Source organism: Hippocampus comes, unplaced genomic scaffold (genome assembly GCF_001891065.2).
Source record: "Hippocampus comes isolate QL1 unplaced genomic scaffold, H_comes_QL1_v1.1 scaffold94, whole genome shotgun sequence".
NCBI classification, from domain to species: domain Eukaryota; kingdom Metazoa; phylum Chordata; class Actinopteri; order Syngnathiformes; family Syngnathidae; genus Hippocampus; species Hippocampus comes.
In genome coordinates, this window is record NW_017806059.1 from 116014 (window position 1) to 139850 (window position 23837).

Consider the following 23837-nt stretch of genomic DNA (forward strand, 5'->3'; position numbering starts at 1 on the left):
ACATTGTGGATATTCTCTCATTATCCAATCATGAGGATGTGGTCAAATAAATTAAGTTCTAAATTTTACTGACACAGGGGTGAACTCAGTCACTACAAAGTCTGCCAGCCCAAAAGTGTGCACACAGAAAATAAAAAGGCGATTACACCACCCACATGTTTTCACCGATTAATATTTTTTTTCTATTTCCCCAAAAATAATGTGTGTAAAGGGACAGGGGGTGGGTGTTAGAAACACTGACAAGTAAGAAGAAATTAAATGATAGAATGCCATTTTATTGATGGAGACAAGCTCAAATGCAATTTCATAGAAACACGGACTACAGATCACATCGTCCTCATAGTTGCCATCATGGCCACCATAGAATAAGGTTCTCTAATCCAGAAGTAATGTAAAAGTATTAATTGAGGGCACACGGGGACATGGAGTCACCTGGACACAGCTTCGCTACTGGTTGGTCAACAAAGTGTCTTTCCCTGGCTGCGCTCCACTGATTGGAAACGTGAGGAAGAAAATGGGGAGCACGCCGTTTGGGGCTTTCAGGAACTGGCTCTGGAACAAGAGGAGGTGAAAAAGTTAAAGTGAATCACTTGGCACTGATGACAGATGAGGCGGAAAAGTCATGCTGGAGAGAGATGGCGAACGAGGATGAGCGCTGACGTCTGTTGGATATGATTGAGAACGTTATTAATGGCTTTACGGCCCTCAGGCCAACTCTTCAGGAACTATAACTCAAAATGAGAAGTAAAAGGGGATAACTGGAGTGTGGCTGATTCAAAGCACCCCAGTTCACAGGATTATTGAGCCCTCCTGGAAGCAATCAGGCAAGAGTGGGGCCTCTGCAGTCACCTAAGTCTGCTGAGCATTAGCAGGGGCACTTGAATGACGAGGAATTGTGGGAGGGGGGGGGGGACCCGATATGGCATTAATAATCTTGGATCAATGATGTTGCTGGCGGTACGCTGAAGAAGAATAGCAAATCTGTTTTCACGTGAACAAAGCTACAATGGACACACCCCACAAGTTGAAATCACAGGGACATGCATTCAATGAGAGAGATGTCCATGTTTTGAACCTGGGCGCAGATTTCTGACAGAACTAGCTGCCTGCTCTGTGCTGACGGGAACATACTTTAAACACATGGTGAGACTCCTGCCTTGCTCATTTGAGTTCAGCCAACACACATAACAGTGCTCCATAAACACTTACGTGAAGCTTAAAGCCGCTAATGTGAATACAAGAACAGTAAAGTCTTGTTCTGTACCGCTTAAACACTGAAATGCACTTCATTAAAGGAATGAAGACCATTGCAGCAATATCGAAGGCCTTCATTTAACTGCAGAAACACAGTTCAATGCAAAGTGCATTTGTATTTTTTTCTTGATAACTGTGACATTCATTCACGTTTCATACATTCAAGTTATTATTCGAAAGACAAATGCCAATACACTAAAAATAGATGCTTCAGGGTCATTAACTCATTCAGTACCAGCCAATTCTAGACAGCCCCTTTTTTTTACCCTAAATCTTGGAAAAATTGAAAAAAAATCTGGGGTTCGAACATGTTGGGTGTGAAAAGATAAATATGTCTTTGGGAGTGAATGAGTTAACAGACTACTGTAAGTGTCAACAATTCTTAATGTTTATGACACGCTGTGGAGCAGTGGCATAAGTGCAGAGCAAGAATTCTCGACATTTGGGAATGGATCAAAATATAGAGTGGATAGAGAAAGCTCAAACACCCCTGTATTTATTTTATTGTAGTGATTACGGCTTTTAATTATTTCAGAAAATTATCCCCCCCCAAAAAAAAGATGGTTAAATCCTGTATAATAGAACTGTAAAAGAAATGGAGGGGAAGTGATGTAGGTTTATAGTTCCCAATAAATATTGAAACCATAAAATTAATGCGTTCATGATGCGCCTGTTGATTTTATGACAGAACTCAGTCTTTTCACTCAAGAGTATGCCTGGATTTACACAGCAGGTCGAAGCGGCCAATTATGATGAAATGTCTTATTTGATTGTCAAGTTCCATCTACGTTTCAAGTGACATACGTCCGGTGGTGTTTACATTAACAGAACACGTGAAACAACCAACATGCGCAGGTGCCTAAATTAATCATGTTACTAATTCTACAAACGCCAACATCGGCCGGTGACAAAGTAAAGAAAAATACACATTAGCGTGACTGTTTAGTTAACCTTGGCAACAATATGTATCAGATTTGGATCCACATTTGCAAGAGGCCTGATTCTGATCTGAGGAGATGCAATTGCGTGCAGATTCCAGACAGATATATTGCTCTATCTTTGGGTCAAATTGGTGATGGAGTCTTGTTTTTTTTCCCCAAACTTGCTGATCGACCCCCAAAATTATTCATCCCTCACAAAAATCACCCAAAACTCTTTGCCTGTCATGACTTTTTTTTTTAACGTATCAAACAACATTTTTGAGTTTTCGAGGAATGACTCAAACTGTTGTCCACTGTTACGGTGCTGACCACGTGCATGTTTGCTCAGATTTGAAACGGTATGTATGGAAACACAATCGCATGACTGCTTTAAATCGCTCAGGTGGGTGCATGAAAACTCAAATTCAAATTGCAGTGATTGCAAAAGGCCATACGCCGAAGAGAACCGTCTGTGTGGAAAATACATGGAGAAATAATTACAGAGCTGTCAAGACATTTTCTTTTTGTGATGGCAGATGATATTTAAAACTCCTTTTCACCTCACATTGACACTAAGTACAAGCTGCACACTGATTGACCTTAATATAAAGTAAATGCAGGAAAGCTGGATTCTTCCACTTCATGAATCACGTTCAAAGACATTCAAGAATTTTTCCTTACCATATTCCAGTTTAGTAGTTGATCATCTTCTTGATTCCTTCAAAGCACTTCCACTTATCTGGGATGTAGAATGGTTCAAAAATATGAGGGAAGGGAGTGTCGTAACCACACACTCTACTAATCGGAGCCTCCAAATTAAGGAAACACTCCTCCTAAAAATAGAAAATGAAAAAGAAACAAATCAGTGTAAATTCAGAATTAAAAATGGCGTATGAAATTATGCATGCAAAGATGGCGTGTGTGTGTGTGTGTGTGTGTGTGTGTGTGTGTATATATATATATATTAGAGGTATCAAATTTCTAAAAAAAAAAATATATATATATATATATATATTTTTTTTTCCGTTGGAACTTCTCTCCGAATGCTTTTCATTTTATGAGGATGGCTACTACATCATTGTCATCTATTAGCATGGCACGCCTTGAGCCAATCCTTCCTTGCAAAAGGTCTCCAAACTGATGCGACTCGAGATGCTTTGTGAGCTGGAAAAGCACCATCTGCTACCGTGGACGCTCGCACAACAACATGCAACGTATTAGGTAAGGGACAGAAAGCGGAACTGGCTCAGATGGTCGCCACACGCGAGTCTGTAAACAAATACAGTACTGTAGTACTGTACTGCTAAGCCTCTGGCTATAATATATGGCAATACAGTACAATGACACACACACACACACACACACACACACACACACACACACACACACACACACACACACACACACACACACACACACACACGCACGCACACACACGCAACATACATAAAGTATACCATCAATTGTTTTATACTAAATAAATAAATGAAAAAAAGAACCTGTACTTTGTTAACTGCCATTGGGATTATCGGTAATTTAGGTCTTCTAGCATAAAGCATAAACCTTACATTCAGTAGTGGCTTCATAAATTTGTTTAGCACTGTATGTCATCATGAAACCATTTCTTTTGATGCAACGGGTCAGAAGAAAAGAGCATCGAGCACGTAAACGTCACCGCCCTAGTAGTGTCCCATCTGTGTTATGACTCGAGTACTACGTTTGAATACAGATGTCCAAAGCTAAATGCTTCACCTTTTTTTGTATTTTAAATTAAATGTAATTAATGTACAATGAATCCGGATAATGGGTTGAACACACCCTCCTTTTCATCACTTTCTTTGCCCTCAGCCTTTGGATGGAAGACAACTTGGCGGATTCTTTCCAACAGACTGTGGTAGATCCAGACAGTAAGCCAAAATATACGAGTAAAACTGGAAATCTATTTTCCAACTTTTTCTTTTTCACTTTGCTTAAGAATGTTGCATTTAGTGCAAAAAAAAAAAAAGACAATAAGGGACAGTGAAATAGCTTTCTGTTTGCGTTCTCTGCTTGGAGACAGCAGATATTCAGAGCATACCAAAATGTGCTGCATGAAAGCATGATGTGAAATACAAATTGGCGCAAAACTGGCCATTGATTACTGATCTATACAATTTAGCAGATATAAGTGCACATGTCCCTTAGCCTGAGCTGTTTACATGCCACATGTAGTTATATTAATATGATGACTTGATTGCAAGGGTGCCCAAACCTTTTGGACCGAAGATAGACTTTTCGATCAACCAACCTCCTGCGATCAACCCGTTACCGCGCACGCACATAGACACACACGCCATGATGAGCAACAGCCTGACACGGAGGCATGCGACGCACTTTTGCAGCCTGTTAACTATGGTAGCTTACACGTACCATTTTAAAGTGCTTCTCTCGGCCCTCCAGATTCCTATTCTTTGCCCGTGCCCTCGGTGAATTGTACATGAAACAAATTCTGAATGAGAATAATGATAACGATAAAAGATATAGCGTAACAGCTCTGATCACAAGCTGCAATTGCAGACTGCTGAGCGCTAACAACTTCCGGTGACGCAGGTCACGTGCAACTGTAGGTTCAAGATTTACCTGCTTTATTTTATTTTATTTTTTTAATACTTTTTGTGAAAACGAGACTGATAGGATGATTAGGGTGCAGTGTACATTAACACAAAAAATATGTTACTAACATGCACAAAGACACACAAATGGTGGTTTGCTTTTTTTCTCCTCTCCACTCGCGATCGACTTGGGAACAGTCCGATCGCGATCGACGTAATGGGCACCCCTGCTTTAGAGCATAATGGGAGCATCACACTTTGCTTTAACCGGTTAGTTGCTCATACTACCAATCATAGTGCTGTGTTAAGGCGCAAGCGCACTGTTAGGAACAGTACCAAGACCCACTCTGGCAACATTCAATAAAATTGACAGCCATTTACATACAGTTACACTGAAATTGATTGTAATTTGCATTGTGTGCATCGATATGCTTCAACTGCTTTCGGATTGAGTATTTCCGATACAGGAGCTATATTTCTTAGCTGGTCACTCAGTCAAGGCAAATCAAGCTCAAACTCACACAACACCCTTGTTGTGTCACGTACTGTGCTTGAGCATGTGCACACGCTTAATCTAACAGCCATTAATCATTTTGAATACTGTATATTTAGAATGAAATCTTAAAATTTGACGGTCGAACCATTGACCTTAGAGCAGTAGTTCAATGTCGTTTGAACTAAGATTTGAAGCACTTACTACGATCTGGAATTTTTAAGCATACTACCCGGTAACTGTTTTTAACTACTTCAGACAATGGAAATAGAGCCGTAGTGTACACGAGTGAACTGAGCCTGAAGCAAATAATGTGGTGTCATAGACTTGGAAAGTGACATCCATCTTTATGAGCATTGCAAAATCCCTTTGGAGGGGCCAAGAGAACTCAGTGGGGGAGAAAGAGCCGATATGTTTTCTGATAACATGCAACCAGTCAGACAGTAACAAGGAGTCTGTCTGGTCTGTTTGCACTGCGTGCAATCTCCTCTAAAAACATTGCTGCATTTGGGAGTAAAGTACTGTACTCTGACTGCCAGCCACCACAGCTGGACAGAAGAAAAGCCACACATCTCAAATTACATTCAAATCAGTATTTACATTTTGGGAAGTGCATCCATATATTACGACTAAATATATGAATACTGTACACATGATTTTAATAAGGCAGTTGCAAATGTGTGTATCCACGAGTGGAACAGGATTTAAAACAATTTAGTCAGGGATGTTTTTTGCAAGGGATGCACCAACACCACTTTTTTCCAGACAGTGTACGAGCACAATTATATAACACAGTATTCCCTTAAAATCGATAGCCACTCACTTGTACTGTAGAGCTGATTTCAGCAGCAAAGCCTCCAGTGATTGGGGCCTCATGGCTAATGAGCAACCGTCCGGTTTTCACCACTGACTGCAATACAAAGACAGAAAAACAAAAAGCATTACTGCACATTCTCTACACAAAAAGACATTCAGCCGTATTAAGTATTTGGACAGTAAAACGTATTTCTCTCCAGATATTTAGATATTTATAGCTTCATTTATTTAAAAAAAAAGTGTTGTTTTATCATCTGCAAATCACAGAAACCTTCATTTGCACTGCTCGTTGCAAAACATTCCTGACAAAATTCACCCCAAAATGTTTACATGAAGATAACCACTTACTCTCATACTTAAGAATGAGCTCAGTAAGTAAAGGCCCTTGAAAGTGATCTGCAAACAAACTCAACCAGACAGTATAAGTGATTGTTGGGAAGGTGGACAGGGGAAAGTTTCGTCAGAACGCAAACAACTATCTGCATACCAAAAAAAAAAAAAAAAGTCACCCGTGTTTCGTGTGTGGTCTGTGTGACTCTTGTGCATGAGTCCGTATGATGGATGTGTTGGTGCAAATGGGCAGATTAGAAGGACACGGGATGCACGATGCTGTAAACTGATGTTACCAAGTCAGGGTGGATGATAGACAGCATAGTTCAGCATGCTACAGAAGCTTGCTTCACTTGCGTTGTGTGTCTGTCCATTTAACTGTGTGTAAAGTGGATATGATAGAACTGCATGAACTTCAGGGTTTATTTAGGCTGGCGCATAGAGTTGAAGGGACAACTATGGACATTAGAGGTCTCAGCCTTCCAAGCACAGGCATTTGGGTTTTCTATAACCTGCCATTATCCCATGAGGATGCCTCGGCTCCACAAGTTATCTGTCACAGAATAAAACCAATACTAGACTATAATCTCATCCACTTACCAATGGTAGAGGCCAATGCTATGTCTGTTCCTTGCAACTCGAGAAAACACTGTAGTCTTTTTCGAACGGTTCCATTTAAAATTGCTTTTATGACAAGTTTGAACCGGAATGGCACCCGGTGGAGCGCAGACCTCCACCTTGAACCCTGTGCTCGCTACATAAAATTTATCAATGATGGAAGCTCCTGCCTTGTGATTTATATTTGTCAAGTTTGCATTTAAATCACATCATGTTTCAAATGATTAGGCGTCTGGTGTTTTTGTTCATTATCCTAAATAGCCCAAATAAAATACAATTTTTTCATCATCAAACAATCATAGCATCCATAACAAAGTTACTGGATGTGGTAAAATATGAGACCCAATTCAATACCAACTGCCTTCAATTGAAATTATAAATCCATGAACAATTTCTGCCTTTTCCTCATTTGAGGATGCAAGACTTTCCACCCAACCCACTAAAACTTTGATGCTAATGCCAAACCATCGGGAGCAGCAGGGGGACCTAATAGATAAAACAACAACAACAGCAAAAAACTCACGAGAAAATGAAATGGCAATTTCACTCATCTCGCATGGATGCATACTGGAAAAGTCAACATACCAAAAAAAAAAAAAAAAAAAAAAACCTCTTCAAACACCAACACCATCGATGGGTCGTAAATTACTGAACAGCGCCCAACCCTGAACAATTTTTAACAACCTGCTCATTGCGGAGGCCAAGAGCCCCACCCTCAAAAATCTCTAAATCTCTTAACGGATTTGCACTTATCTCAAGAATGGCCATTTTGGTCCAAAGAAGACAGAAATCTGCTGATCGGCAGAAAATTCGCATCCCTGCCTTAAGCAAAGTGAATACTTGACTTCCCCTTCCATTCATTTTACATTAATTATACTCGTGTCAAACTAAGTATCATACCTTTTTATATATTCCTCAGAAATACTAAAACTAAACGTTTCACTAAAATCCTAAATGTTCCAATTTAATCATTTGTAACGGTATAATTCTTCAAATACCTTTGGAAAAAGAAGAACCTGACACCGCTTTTAAAATACTATATGCAGTATGAAATTCCCCGAAAATGTTTATTTCTTCAAGTTAACTTCCATTTTCCGGCTAGTTTTGCAAGTGTTTATGAATGGTTGTGTGTGCGAAGTGATAATTTATGGTTTATAATCTGACCCAGCGCTCCCTAACCACTGGTCTGCGGGCGTCGCACAGAGATACCAAAAAAATCAAATTAAATAATAAAAATCATAATTTTAGAGATGTATATACGCCACTCCCCCCCACAATCCCCAACCCCATTGATTGCAATAATAGGCAGGACTAGGTGATTATATGATCCAGAATTGAGATTTTACAGGGACCAGCTGTCAACATATTTACTCAATCAAATGTGGCGGAATCATGCGTGACAGCAGCCAATCAGAGTCCAGCTTTTCCTTCTCTCGTTTAGTTTGCAAATTGAAGAAGTCAACAGAATGTAATAAACCCCAACCAAACGTGCAGCTGATGGGCAGCCATGACTTGGAACTATCTTCCGAAGATGAAGCTATTTTGACAAGAAAAGCTCCTCAACGTCACTTGTGTGTCGAGATTTCCAAAGCAATGTACAGTAAATAAAAACGTTGTGCAAGGTAAGTCCACAAAAAAAGTAAACACAACAATCCCATTGAATCATTTGAACAAGAACTACACAAGCGATGATGTGGAAAAGATGACTAAGTGAGCGGAGTTTGCACAGCCTCTCCACGTAGCATTGCTACTAACTAACTTTTCAGTCACCTGACCAAAACAGTAATTAGTGGTGTCATCTTTTGACAATACACATTTGTATATCATTTAAGATGGTGATGAAGCCACAGGAAAATATCTGGACACAAGTTGACCTGTTTGATGGCTTTAAAAGGGGAAAATGTGATGTGTAGACTGAGGAAAAAGGACCATGAATACACAAACATAAAAACGCAAGCCCCCATGCAGACCTTACAATAGTAATTGCGCTACAGAGATGTACACAACTGGCAAAGTTGCACTGAAATTAAGAATCAACTGTTGTAGAGATCAATGGAATGGGGAAACTATTGGAATGTCTGCTGCTTTTGGTGTGCATTGTTCCATAGCCTATGGCAACTAGCTAAGGATGATCCCCGCCTCTCGTCCAAAGTCAGCTGGGACAAGCTCCAGGCTCAACCATGATACAAATGAGGATATGCGATAAAGAAAATAGATGGATAGACAAATGTTCGAAAGCACATGCCAGAGCAAGGAAGGAGCTGGAAAAGGTGGTGGTGGGTGGTGAGATATGTGTCTTCATCTTAGTTTTTGTTCTGTGCAAGTCAGCAAGAGTGGGTAGAGTGGTACCAAAGATCCTTTTTGGCTGTCCTAACCGTCCATTGCAGTCTGATTGTGTACTCCTTTGTAGCAGCACCAACACAGACTGTGATGGTTTAGCATAGAACTCATTTGATGACAGCTGCAGTAGCAGGAAGTATATCCTCTGCCGGGCCTGTTTGAGGATGGAGTTAATGGTGGCCTACCATCTCCGGTCATGATAAAAGTGTAAATCACAGGAACTTGAGAGTCCCGAGTCTCTCGATGATTGACAGTTGTACAGCACAAGTGGCAGCTGTGAAGAACGATGTTTCTTGAAGCTGACAATCATCTTGACAGTCTTGAGCGTATATAGCTTCACATTGTGCTGTCTGCACAAGAGAACCAGCCACGCCACTTCTTATTGCTATGCAGACTGGCCGCCATTGTTGATGAGGCAGATGACTGTGGTGTCATCTGCAAACCTCAGGAGTCATTCATGTAGAGAAAAAGCAGTAGGCCCCGGTGCTGATGATGCATGTGGACAAATTGTTTTGCCCTTGCCTCACCTGCTGTGGTCTGCGTGTCAGGAATCTGTAAAGATGGCAGGATAAACGCTGCTGAGCTGGTGAGGCATGGTGGAGAGGAGCTATGGAATAATGGCGTAGAAAGCAGAGCTGAAGTACACAGAGGGGAAGCTCGCATAGGTTCCTATGCCATTGAAGTGTCCAGAATGAAGGGCAGCCCCATATTGACTGCATCACCCACAGACAGTATTTCCTCGATAAGCAATAAGATTAATGCGTTCCTGAGTATATTCTCCTGTTTGCACTTATCTTAATTTCTTACACTTTCAAGGTGCGACGATTCTCCTGTCTAAGCTTGTGATACACCCACCAAGCATAACCTGAGAATCCATGTGCAACCACCGAAGAGGTGTGACCCATTGAATTCTGAGGATTCCTGCAAGTCCCGGATTGTGGAGTTTTCCTGAGACATCTGCTTTCCATAGGGATCAATTTAGAAAGTACGGTATGTCACACTTTGAATGTGAAACTGACTTGCTGAGTAGATGCTTAAATTATACCGATTGTCATCAGTGACGTGCGTTGCTCATCTAGCATTATACTTTGAAGGAGCATTTTTATTTGCACACTGTACTTAATAAATATAGCAAAATGAATTTAATCAGAGTTCTGTGCTCATGACTGAATGCATATTTGGAGCTATGTCATTAAGAGAAAAGTGAGTGAGCCAGCCGCTGCTTAAGTGTTGCCTAGCAATGCATCACGTCGATGAATTTTATGACCGGCACATATAATAATGAATATTCAAAAACTACCTGACCACTGTCATCATGACAGTGCCTAAAGATGTTGTTAGTGGTGCTTTCAGGCAAACTCCAAGCTGCCAGCACGAGTCAGAAGCTGCCGTTCTGTCACGTGGCAGTCAACAGCCGAGTACAGAAACGGTTAATTGAACCAAAATGTGCAATATGATATGAAGCGCTAGTCCTTATTACAGCCTCGTGAGAGCGGAAGAGACAAGATGATTAAATCTCTGGGTGAATACGCATACCGCAAGATTTGACATGGAACACCCTCATTTCAAGGTCGCTCCACCCAGTTTGCGTTTCATGAATGTGCATAAATTCAGTGTGTCTTTTCTGACTTAAGAACATGGGAGAATATGACCCTAAATAAATAATAAGTAACCCGAATGCGTTACTGGTACAATCCTAAGGCGTTTTTCTATTTGAAGTCACAGAACAGCCTGACCGCCGTTGCTTCTCCATCACCACAGGGACTAATTGTTTGGGGCGGGGTCAACTGAACTATGTGAGCCTCCGCTCCACACTTGCAGTATGTGGGGTTCTGACACCGATTTCATGAGTGGCTGAATCTCGGCCACTAATTTTGTAGCGATTCAAAATATGAATTGCTGTTGGTTTGCGGCTTCACAAATTATAGCCCATCAAATGCACAGACGCTTTCACGCAGATGAAAAATCAATTTTCAGCACACGCATCTTGTTTTATAAAAATCCTTTAATCATTTCAAAATACAATTTCATACGTGCCCATGGATGAAATACGTGACGCTTGCGCTAAAAAGTATAATGAGCCACGTGCACGGGTCCATTCAAGTGAATGGGTTCAATTTAGTAAGAGGGAGACCAGTCTTTCAATATGTTCTCCACACATTTGTCTTTAAAGTTGACCATGTCCTCTTCATATAGCAGCCTGAGTATTTCTTGAGTGACATTGTGCAGTGTGCAGCTGCCCTAAAAAGTGGCTATAATGTATGAAAAGACGGAGCTGAGGCTCTCATTCACTTGAATGGATTGGCGACTTGCCTACGGCTTGTGAACATTTTTTTTTAACCAAAAGCTTCACTTATTTCATCCACACGTACCTATGAATTTTTTTTTACTATGGTTAAGTATTGTTGTAAAACGATGTTTATTGTATAAACTGTACTTATTTGACTTGCTGAAGGCTGCCTCTCGATTGCTTAAAACCAGGAAATGGGAGTGTGCAGAGGAGTTCCTTGCCGCATCAGTTAAACACCTACATCTGTTGGCCAGTTAGATGACAGTGACGCCACAGTCCACCTGGGCCAACGGTGTACAACCAGGTAGGAAGAGGTCCCGAGGAATGGTTCCATTATAACCGCAGCCTCAAAAAAGTGTAATGGAAAAGCGACACACAAAGCACACAGGGTCGAAGTAGTCTGTTTCGGTGTATAGCCAGAACAATAAAAAAGAGGCATTGTGTAACCAGCCACAGCACTGGAGAACCTGCAAACTTGGCTGCCCTTTTGGAGGTTGCAATGATTGTTGCCACTCCTATCTGTTGCTTTCGTTGCACCGAAGTGTTAGACTGTTTTTGTTTTTGTTTTTTGTTTTTTTATGTACTGTGGTGAGTTAGTGTTCCTTTACTGTGTACTAATGAATTTTCCTTCAGCCTCTGCCTTGACAGCGGGCTCCAGATTTTTGGGTTGGGCAGCAGCTCTGGTGGCTTACACATTACTTAGTACTCATTGTGCTGCTGTAGGGATGTAATTCAATGCCAGAGTTGTTCCCAAGGCTGCAAGTGAAATGTCATGTTTACTACCATTCCCATACACGCCCAAAGTAATGAGTGGCATGGAGTTTCATCCTGCCACAGCTACTCCATCCACATTACCTCTTATGATAGTCTTTTTCTACATCAATATGCTTCCTACTTCTGCTTTCCCAACCCAGTCGTTCCTCCATGATGCGGTTTGTCTCATCTTCATGTTTTTTCTTGGCCCCTCCCTTCATCGATGCTTCAAACCATCCATTTCGCTTGCTTTCATCAAGTTCATGTCATCAGTTCAAGCACTCCCCACAATGCGGCCTCACCAGTGTTGGCAGCCAACGACCTGGCATGCACTCAAAGACTAAGGTCACAACTGTCACTTTCCCATGGAATATATATCGAATCACACGCACAGACAGATGAGTACCTACCCGAGCCTACTACAACACGCAACCAAACACATACTCATACTCTTGTATGTGTACACACCCTGAAGTACAGACAGAAATGGCTTTTCAAGAGCTGCTTATTCTGAGTCGCAGACGCTTTTTGACTGCCATATGCATATCATGCTAGCTTATCTGTCATCTTTGATGTCATTCCAAAGGCAGGCAGCATTTAAAACAAAATTAAGTGTTATGTAATGAGATATGAGTTTGGTACACTGAAAAAAGGGTGTTGGATTTACATTAAAAAAAAGCATGGACATTGGTTGCATGCATTAAAATCATGTTTCGCCAACATAAATCTGATTTTATTTACAATTGTCATGTTGGTGAAACATGAATTCAATACATGCAAGCAATGACAAATCCAACAGACTTTTTGTCAGTGTATGAATGTGCAATCTAAAATCTAACAGACGTAGATGATTTAAGTTAATAAAAACATTCCTGAGGCATTCATAGATTGCTCCCATTTTGCACAATCCCTCGATGGAATTTAAAACTATTTTCAAATGCACACTTGCCATATAAAGCTGGAAACAGCTCTAACTTGAAAAACCTTGGTAATGACACCCGCAGATACACACGCACACAGATTCCCACATGGTATGCGACAGGAAACGAAAGTTTAGCTCCAGTGTCGCCAAAGAGAAGCAGCCTCATGCCTGCTGGCTTTGCTCCTGTCTGCTGACCCTATAATTGACTGGCCATCGAAGGGTCCAAACTCAAGACTCAAGTGCTCGTGTGATCTTTATGAAATCTTCTGCTTGAAATTGGTACTCAGTGAATAGCAAGGGGTGGGGATTGTGGCAATGTTTGGCCTGTTAACACAGCAGAGGGAATGATGGTGGGAGGAAATGAAGAGGTTTGCTGTATGAGCTGACCCCGTTGATCCACTCACTCTCATGACAGACAGTGAGGGAAAGTGAGAACTACAATGGAGAAGGGGTTCAGGAAAGCACAAGAAAAAAGAGAGGAAAAAAAAGTCAGGCACAGCTTCAAGACTGGGCAGGTGGCCAAGCCAGCCTCTGGAGGAGTAGAATGCCAGGAGACCTCCGATCCGACTGAAATAACTGCTCACATCTCATGAAAACACATTAAACTAATTTAAGCCAATTACACCGTGACACACACTACACTATTTGCCTGTCCTTCACCACCACCGTACCTCGCCTCAGCATTGGCGTGTGTGTCCAAACACAACTTACTAAAGCATATTGAACCATCTTTCAATCTACAGTAGGGCTGAAATGAGTCCTCAAGTAATTTGAGTACCTCAGTTCAATAAAATACTAAAGGCATTTTTTGGGGGCCTCAAATACCTACTTGTTTACACTGTGAGGGAGAAGAAGTCAAGCTGACCGCATCAGTAACTCTTCATGCGATACATGACAGTAACACACCATCAATGCGATAAGAAAGCTACCTTCAAAATAAGTCTTAGTTATCAAGTAATATATGAACATCAATGCCCAAGTCCGCTTATATTTTGATGTTCCGGGCATCTTGTTGCAGCATGAGGACTGACTTGACTCATTTTCCAGACTTCGTTTGATTTTATTGCTGTCACAAACTGTTGCTTTTGACGCTGTCCGAAAATAATGTTCAATTGCTAATTAAGGGCACAAAAAAATTCATAATAATAATAATTACGCTGAGACTGTATTGTACGGCGCTGGCTGCGCGAGCAGGGCTAGCAGCGCTCAAGTTGCATCTATCAATTATCTGAACAGCTTTATCCCCTTGAGGGTTGTGGGCATGCGAGAGCATATCCGACCTGACTTCAGGCAATAAACGAGGGACAGCCTGAACCGGTGGCCAGCCAATCGTGCCAAAGTGATGTAGTGACAGAAGTTGTGTCTGGAGCTGAAATTTAGTGGAGGTTCTTAACACAGTATGGAGAAAGCACACTGTCAAAAAGAAGTGTGTACGAGTGGATTGAAAAGTTTAAAATTGGCCGAACCAGCGTGGACCACGAAGAAGGTTTTCTTCGGATAAAGCAGTTCAAGAAATGGTGCGTAAATGGTTACAATACCAGCCAAAAATGTTCTTCTCAGATGGAATTCACAAGCTCTATCTATCTAATTTGGGCACAATTCCCCACTCATGGCTTTGGGCAATTTAAAACACCGGCACGAAAAAAAAAGAAGGAAATTTGACATAATGCACCATCACAATTCATTGTTCATCTAAAACTGTAATGTTTTACTGAATGGATCTGATCACTGTTTTTTTACAGGTTATGCAACTGACTTAATTTAGAACTTAAAAAGGATCTGAAGGATTCTTCTGCAACAGAACATCTGGCAGTATGCGCGTTGGATGCCATGCTTGTGATATCAGTCCTTGCCTTTTCAACTTGTCCTGCTTTTAGGCAAACAAGCTGACCCCAATGATCTCAACCGGCCCACAACTCAAGCCAAGACTTTGTCCTCTTCAGTGGAAAATAAGTAAAATCTGGTCTCGTGAGACAGCAGCCCTCCCATACTTGCAAATATGGGGCTTATTTTACACAGTAAATATGGAATTTCAATCATATCAGTATAATCAGGGACTAAATGAAGAGTATTGATAAAACCATGAAAAATCATTTGTATCTTTGTGCTAATTTTAATTCCAGGGTTATTCATACTTTGTGTGACATCCATAAGACATGGGATGATTGTGAATGGTACTGTTAAGGCCCGGGGTGTGCAACTGGCAGCTCCGACCACATTTCTTGATTAATCCCCAAACTCCCCACCCTCTCCATGTTTTTTAAAAATCATATATATAAATATATATACAGTAGATATATATCTATATATAGATCTCACTCTCTCTCTATTTATTTTATTTTATTATTATTATTATTTTTTTTTTTACAAATGCCCAACATTCTTCAAAAAGAATGAATAACAGGAACTAAAACACGAACGACAAAATCATTTTAATCAACTAACTTTTTTTTTTTTTTTTTTGCAAGGCAACACAAATTCCAGGACTCCTGTTGATATCAATACTTAGTGGGCCAGATTGAACAATTTGATCAGTGAGCAATCTGGAGTGTATCGCCTTCCTCCGAAAATGGATTGAGTGGCTGCTGCTCTACAGTGTGCCCCACTTCTGTCGCCGGCATCGTCTCCATTGTAAAAGCGGTGTTGTAAATGTTGGATGACTGCCACGTTTGCATTCAGGTGTCGCCTTCCCCGAACACGACTTCACCAAACATCCCTTTTAGCGCAAAAAGCAAGACCCCAATTCCCGTGTTTGTTGGACCCGTAGCCCACTTGGGCGCCGGGCCCACGCTTTTACAAATGCCCAACATTCTTCAAAAACCGCTGATGACAATATTTCTTCCCTGAAAAGTTGGGGGTGAAACGAAGAAAAAAAAAATCCCATGAAAAAAAAATACTTGGAAAAAATGCATGCGAATCTGCCGGTGTCAAGCCGTGAGTATGCAAGAGTCGACGGTAGTTTTAAGTTGTCACATTACCATCCCCATTAGATGGCAGGGATGGCCGAGTTGTGCAGTCTTGTACCGCACTGCATTACAACGCAAGTAAATATTTTTTTGCGGATTTGGAATGATATGCAGGTCAAACAGTACCTTAATGATTAAAAAAATGTAGTGAGTTGATTTTTTGTGAAAGCAGTTTTGTGCAGTCCTTAAAAGGTACTTTTCTGCAAGAGAGCTATTTGTATAATATATGGTTATTTTGTTGTTTTCTTCCAACCCATTGTTTTTGGGTTCGGATAGTGGATTCTCTTATTCATGCATTGAGAAATGTACGATGAAAAATGAAATGAAATAGATTACGAACACATATTTTGCACATATTTTGTCCATATTTCTAATGGTATTTTTGTCACACATCTGGTTAGGAGGTGTATGATCCTATGTGGCCCCTTCAGTTGCATTGATGAAAAATTGGGGCCCCCTCCAGCAGTTGCCCATCCCTGGTCTAGGTTCTCTCTTTCCATCTATCTTTAAAAGGTGAATGAGCTTTACATTTTAAGATTCTTTACTGTAAATAGCTTGTTCAGATAATGTACATATTACCCACAATTTACAGGAATGGAGAATATATTTGAAAGCCGCCAGGGCCTGCCACGTGAAAAAAAAAAAAAAAAGCAAAAAAAAAAAAAAAGAAGAGTATGCCAGTACATTTGTGAAGAAAATCTGTCCCAGTTTACGCCAATGTTGCCATATTTACAGCAACATCGGATGAACTCCCAGGCCAAACAAATTTTTCTCTGATTAAAAAAAAGATGTTTGCAAACACTTTCACATCCATGATGTCTGGCTTTACCCATCTCTGTATCTTGCCACAAATGTTTGCTTACTTTCACTCCACAGAATACTCCTGTTTTTTCCAAAGTGCTCAGTGTTAACGCTGTAATTACAGAGAAACAACAATATGAACAGGGATTGGGGCCCAAACTTTTGTTCACTTTCTTCCTGTGCCATTCTTTTTTTTTTTGGTTTTTTTTACTTTCCAGTGCTTCCAGTGTGAGGGACAGCAGGCCAAACATATAACAATTGTTGTGGTAAGCCACCAAGCACATGCTGGCTGACGCCCCTCCATTGAAATGGAAAAGCAAGAATGATGGCTGAGAGTTGGTGCTAATTGGTAACAGGCTGCCTAAATCATCCTTGATTCAGCTCCAAATTACTGTAAAAAACAAATAGTTCACTGCTATGCTGGGTGACAGATCTGGCACGTAACAACAAAGTATATCTGAGGTTCACGTTGTGTTAAAAAAAAAGATTATTTTTCAATTAAATGTCTATTTCGCACTGCCCATAAAATTCCAAACTTCATGTATCCCCACAGTCTCATATTTTCCTTGAATGAGCAATTTTAAATGTAAAAAAAACCAGACCAAATAAACTGGTGTGTGTTGAATTTCATGACTGTTTCTAATCATTTTTTTTCCATTCCCAGTGGCCAGTGTAGCTCCATTTCAGGCCACTGTGGACAAAATAGGATGGTTACTTGATGAGATTACTAAATAATCTCTACGCCTGCCATTCCTACTTTTATGAAATATCATTTTGGTCTCCAAACAATTTTTTTTGATTCCGTTTATTTTTCCAGGATTGTCAAAGAAAAATAAATGTTGGGGAGTCACATTTTGACATCTAAGATGTTCTGTAGTACATCATAACCTCTGTAATGAAGTGAACTAATCTTTTGACATTTAATATCCAGCCGATTGGCTCAAAATATGAAGACATTTTACAATGCAAGAATCATAGTGAATCGCTACCACAGCCTTTTTTAGTATGGTGTTCTTTTTGGACATGAATAAAATATTTGATTATTAAGTTACATTATTACAGTTAGAATGTAAATAAAGGTCTTTTCGACAAAGCCATTCATGTGCTGCGAGGGCGTGAGGATGGAGCGCCATGTCAGGGTGAAAAAGGTTCAACTTGAGAGCAGTGTTGCGGTGAGGTAAGAAGGCGCATCCAAGGGAGGAGATGGTGAAGCGATTTCAGAGTGCAAATGGAAATACACCAAGCAGTGGGAAAAGCATCTATCCTAGTTCTTGGTCAGCCACTAAACAACCAATTCCAAATATGTGCAAGCATGCAATGTGGGTGCTATCGTCCTTGCATGCTACCCCACGACAAACAAAAAACGACCAAGTGCAGGTGAAACGGCATTAAAAGGTAACCTTCCACTCATTCCAGACTGATACAGACCTTCCTAAAACTGTCTTTTATGACAATTCATTCCATTTCATAATGGTAGTTGGAATTTTCCACAGTTGGATGTCATGAAGTCTTTACGTGACCTCTTCTGCATTGCGGTCGATTGGGTTCAGCCAACTTGGTTGGAAGACTTAAAATGCTAACCTGAAGAAAAGCCTCATGACGAAGGTCTTCCATTTCATGATTCAAGGGTTTCAAAAAGTGGCTGGTCCTAGCAATGAGACAAATTATAAAGTCCTTACAATAACGAGCTCAATCCAAAGAGGAAAATTTCAGAATTTGTGATGCAAAGCTCATTAAATGGTTGCAGTATAGTGAATGCACTCTTTAATTGGCATGAGGATGCCGCCAGCCTTTGGTAGAAAAAAACAAAACTAAATCCTTATTGAGAAACTCGGGAACCTTCAGTTTCTGCTCGTTTGTGGGCTGTGCTGCCTTTAGTTTTGTTTTCAGTATCCTGATCCAATAGGTTGGGATCAGGTAACTTCACTTTGCTATGAACAATATTCAATTTCTTTGCTTTCAAGAAGTCACGCGTTGCCTTCTTGGTAAGTTTAGGATCATTATCTATCAATATCATGAAGAGCCATCCCATCAGTTTTGTAGCATTTGGCCAAATGTGAGCTGGGCTAAAAGCCCTGTACACCTCAGAAATCATTGTGTTACTTCTGTCAGCCGACACATCATCATTACTAGTGATCCTGTTCCATTAGCAGCCATTCAAGCTTAATGTCATAAAATGTCCACCACCAAGTTTGACAAATGATTTGGTACGCATTGGACCGCAAATCTTTCTTTCTCCATATCTTTATCATCTGAGACGTTGATAGTTGATTTTGGTTTCAACGAATCATTAAAAGCTGGCAAAGTCTGTTTCTCTGTATTTTATACCCAGACATTTTGACAATATTAGATTTGTATTCTTTCGAACCATTGCATTCTTGTTGACAGTGGGCAAAGCTGTGCTAAGGTAAAAATGCAGGCACAAAACACAAATGTGCTTCAGTGATTTAGTACACTTGTCATATAGGTCTTGCTGAAACCACGTCAAATCAGAAGGGGTAAACACCTTTGAACACAAAATAGAAGGCAACATTAATAAATGACTGGAATAAAAAGTAATACAGCATTAGGATCCACAGCCACAGGAAACCTGAAGTGAAGGAGGACGACAGTGCAAATGTCAGCAAAGAGGAGTAGTATATTACACTCATATAATAAATATTTACTGTATTTTCCGCACTGTTAGGCGCTTCGGAGCATAAGGTGCACCTTCTAATGAATAGACAAATTTAAAACTGGTTTCATGTACTGTATATAGGGCGCACTGCATTATAACGCGCATAGATAGAAGCTACAATAAGATAAGATAAGATAAGATAACCTTTATTTGTCCCACACTGGGGAAATTTGCAGTCTACAGCAGCAAAATTGGCGGGGTAGAAAAGAAAAAAATATTGAAAAAAACAATAGTGGCTGGGGTTAGGTTATGCATCCACTAGACGGAGCTACGCTAAAGGGAATGCAATACAATACAGCTTTATTTCAATAGAACTTTCAAAATTGTTGCAGCTGTTACAGAACATTTAAAGTACGACGTCCAAGAAGTCAGAATACTGAACCGCATATAAGGCGCATCAAATTATAAGGCGCACAGTCGGCTTTTGAGAAAATTGGTTGCTTTTAGGTGTGTGTTGTGTTTCATGAATCAGTGGGTGATTTGTACAGAAAGTGGAACTCAGAAAAGTGGTATAGCCAGCTAGCAACTAGCGCTGCTGAAGAAGGACGTCGCAGGACTCTGACAGCTCAAAAATTAAGTAAAAGTTTTATCCATCTATTCAATTTCCGAACTGCTTAACCTGACAAAGGTCGCAGGTGTGCTGGAGCCAATCCCAAGGGCAGGATACACGCTAAACTTGTCACCAGACAATCGCCGAAATAGACACAAATAGCCAACTACCCACATTCACGTTCAGATCTATGGACAATTTAGAATGTTCAATCATCCTATTATGCATGTTTTTGCAATGTGCAATGAAACTGGAGTACCTGGAGAAAACCTACGCAGGCACAGGGAGAACATGTAAACTCCACACAGGAAAGCCAGAGTCCAGATTCGAGCCCACGACCTCAGAACTGTGAAGGGGATGTCCTAACCATTAATTTATGATGCCACTTTTGTAAATGTTATTTAGAATAAATCAGTTCTTCAGTTCCTCCACCTCGCCATGACAGTACAAGTCGACCCCCTGGCTCACAATCAATATGGGAATGGAGTCAGGAGCCCCATTGAGCTCGTGTGTGTGTGTGTGTGTGTGTGTGTGTGTGTGTGTGTGTGTGTGTGTGTGTGTGTGTGTCTATGCATGAGGAACATAAACCCACCATTCCATCATGACATTTTAATAAGGCAGCAGTTTAAAAATACTGCAGTTATTTGAGAAACACAACTTCTAAACAGTCTCAGAGTGACCACTACTGCCTGTGCCTTCACTTCCAAGTCACACCCTATTAAATTACTATTAAATTCTCCATTGGTAATGAAATTCCATCCCAGGTTTTCTGTGCTGGCATTAACATTTGCCTGACATCAGGAGCTGCATAGTAAGCTGTTGAGAACCATGAAAATTGGACAGTAAATATCCAAAATGAACAAATACTTTATGTTGTGACTCACTCGTGTACACAGGAAGCACGTGGCATTTCCATGTACAACGGATTAAAACATTATATCCCAGGAAAAAATAAACTGTGGGAAAACCACAGCTAATTCGATAGAATTAGGTGAATAATTTGTAATGTTTCCCCCCCAAAAGATTTAGGTCACATCACTTCTTGCAATAAAGAGGGCGTTGCCACTTTACTGTGGCCATCCTTGATGTACTTTATGGGACGCGACAGTGTACTTCTGAAATAGTGTTAATGCATTTTAGTGTTTGACTATACTGCCAAACAGTTGGCACTATTTTTTAAACTACGTTTTCACAGTGTAATCATTTGTAAAACAGGCATATTGGTAACCTGTCATTGGAATGAATGGTATTAGCATTTATTTGACAAATGACGTTCGGCAATAAAAAGGGGAACAAGTCATGGAAACTTACAAATTCAGTAGATAATTGCTGAAGTAAGTGAAAATGGTTGCCTGAATAAAAGTGGCTACAGTATCATTGCTAAAGAGCACATGCAGTACTTTAAAAGTGAAGTTGTCTTTTTCTTTTTTTTGTTTTGTTTTTTGTAGCTTTAGTCTGACAAAGGCAAATTTATAAAAACTTATGGCACTGGCCAAATACATACTTATCTTGGGGTAATAAATGCATTTATTTTAATTCTTTGAGGTCCATTGCTTACATTTTCTAGCACAAGATTGAATGGTACCTTGCAAACAGTTTCAACATCCCATGGCAGGATAGTGCGAAGGTCGATGACCTCACAGGAAACACCCAATTTCTCCTGAGCCATTTGGGCCACTTCCTTCATCACATGTACCTAAAAGAAACAGGGGGGGAAAAACCCACATGATGATGATGATTTTTTTTTTTTTGTCTTTCACTCATTACTTTCTGTGATTCTATCAAGAGAGTAGTGATACCTTTCGAATAAAACACATTTTAATTTAGTTTATATTATTGCCTGAAACAATAACTTTGTCTGCTCTTCTGGATCTCAAATTCCACTCCTCTGATTTTCTTTCTCACTTAACTAAGATGGCCAAGCATCTGAGGAGTGGTGAAGTAGGAAACAAAGAAATACGTTTCAGAAGGAAGGGCCATTGTTTCCACTACTTGACTGGATCATCTCTCTTGCCAAGTCATCTTTCAAGAATAATACGGGCTTTGATGGAGACGCTTTCTCTCAGTATCCACTGGACCCCATCTCAGGCTGCAGGCACACTGGGGCACGGATAAGCCAGGTAAAGTGGCTGGGAACAATCAAACTGAATCTGACTCCTGGTGAGTGACAGGCTCTGTGACAGCAAGCCGTAGAAATCAAAGCTCGCTGATGAAAAGACCATCAACAATGGAAAGAGGGCTGCAGACATGCGCCGTTAATAGGCGGAGAGCAACGCACGGCCTTGGTTCTGAGATGTCTGCACAGATATAGTCTAAGCATGCCAGCTGAGAGACCCTGCAGTGACACAGGAGGCTCGTCATGTACTTAAAATTAATCCACCCGCTTTGAACATCACATATTGTTGTCCCTACTCCCTGTGACCAGGGTTCCAAAGATAGACGGTGACTAAACCATCCAGCACACCCACTGAGATGTTGTCAATGATGTGCAGAATCACCTACCTGTGTACCCCAGGCAATCAATGTGACATCACTTCCTTCCTCCACAACCTCAGCCTGTGAGAGTGGAATAGTGAAGGCTTCTGTGGGAACTTGCTCCACTGCAAACACAAAAAGTCAATCAGAAGCATTCCACATCTGCAAAGTTATCCAACCTGGTCGTAAAACTCACTTGTACACCGTTTTTGTGTACACTGTAACGTACTGCAACCTTGCCCCCTCAAGCAGTTTAACCTTCATTCACTGTTCATACCAGAGGAGATTGCTCTAAGACTGCAAGGGAAGCTCAGCTTCCCCTAAAATGTCAAAAAATAAGTGATCAAATATATGTGTGTACATACAATTGTGTGTACATGTCATTGACTAAATATGCGCGACAACGCGCTCAACTTTTGTTCCGAATCAGCTTCTTATTACTGGTTATGACGCGACTCTCTTCTCATTCATTCCCGCAGCTTCACTGTGCTTTAAACTGTGTGGACGCTGAGCGTCTACAGCGCGGATGCTGGGCGTCTAGAGAGTTCAGAGCCTGTTGTCCCAATGCATTGAAACGAGACGAGTCATTGGATAAATGCTGGTTTTGTCCCACCCATCGGACGCTTCTACGGACAGTGCGGCGTTTATCGGCTGGCCCGGACGCTCAGCTTTTCTGCATGATGATTGAATGATCTGTCTGAGGCTGAATCTCTTTTTCATTGACAGCGAAATGAGCCAATCACCGATCTTTTGGTGTCGGCATCCGTGGGAGCATTTTTCAATTCTCATTCTGTTCTGAGTTCAACTGGAGACTTCTAATAATCATAGCAACACTCTCTTGTTGAAAACAACTAGCGACAGATTAATATTTTATTTCTGGTGTTTTATTGTAGTTGGTTGTGTTCACAGACTGACTTATATCACGCCAGTTAAGACCCTGGAAAAGACACCTTGTTGGTATGACAGGGTCACAGATCATTTTCTTGAAAAGGAACGGAGAGTAGAATTCACATATGAATAAACGGAAACATTTTATGATGT

General features: G+C 40.7%; 1 protein-coding gene across 2 annotated transcripts in view; it reads right to left on the reverse strand.

Moving 5' to 3' along the window:
• Positions 1–254: 254 nt before the first annotated feature.
• Positions 255–23837, reverse strand: part of bckdhb (branched chain keto acid dehydrogenase E1 subunit beta) — a 57880-nt gene continuing 34297 nt past the window's right edge. Inside the window, exons 7-11 of one of the 2 annotated variants that reach the window (XM_019893067.1) lie at positions 22824–22921; positions 21907–22017; positions 6082–6168; positions 2856–3007; positions 255–546 (exon numbers count right to left, since the gene is read on the reverse strand). In XM_019893067.1, coding sequence (XP_019748626.1) covers positions 2867–3007; positions 6082–6168; positions 21907–22017; positions 22824–22921 — 437 coding nt within the window. In that variant the 3' untranslated portion in view covers positions 255–546; positions 2856–2866. Of the gene's footprint in view, positions 553–2855; positions 3008–6081; positions 6169–21906; positions 22018–22823; positions 22922–23837 lie in introns of both variants that reach the window. The other variant, XM_019893066.1, reaches the window with a different exon arrangement.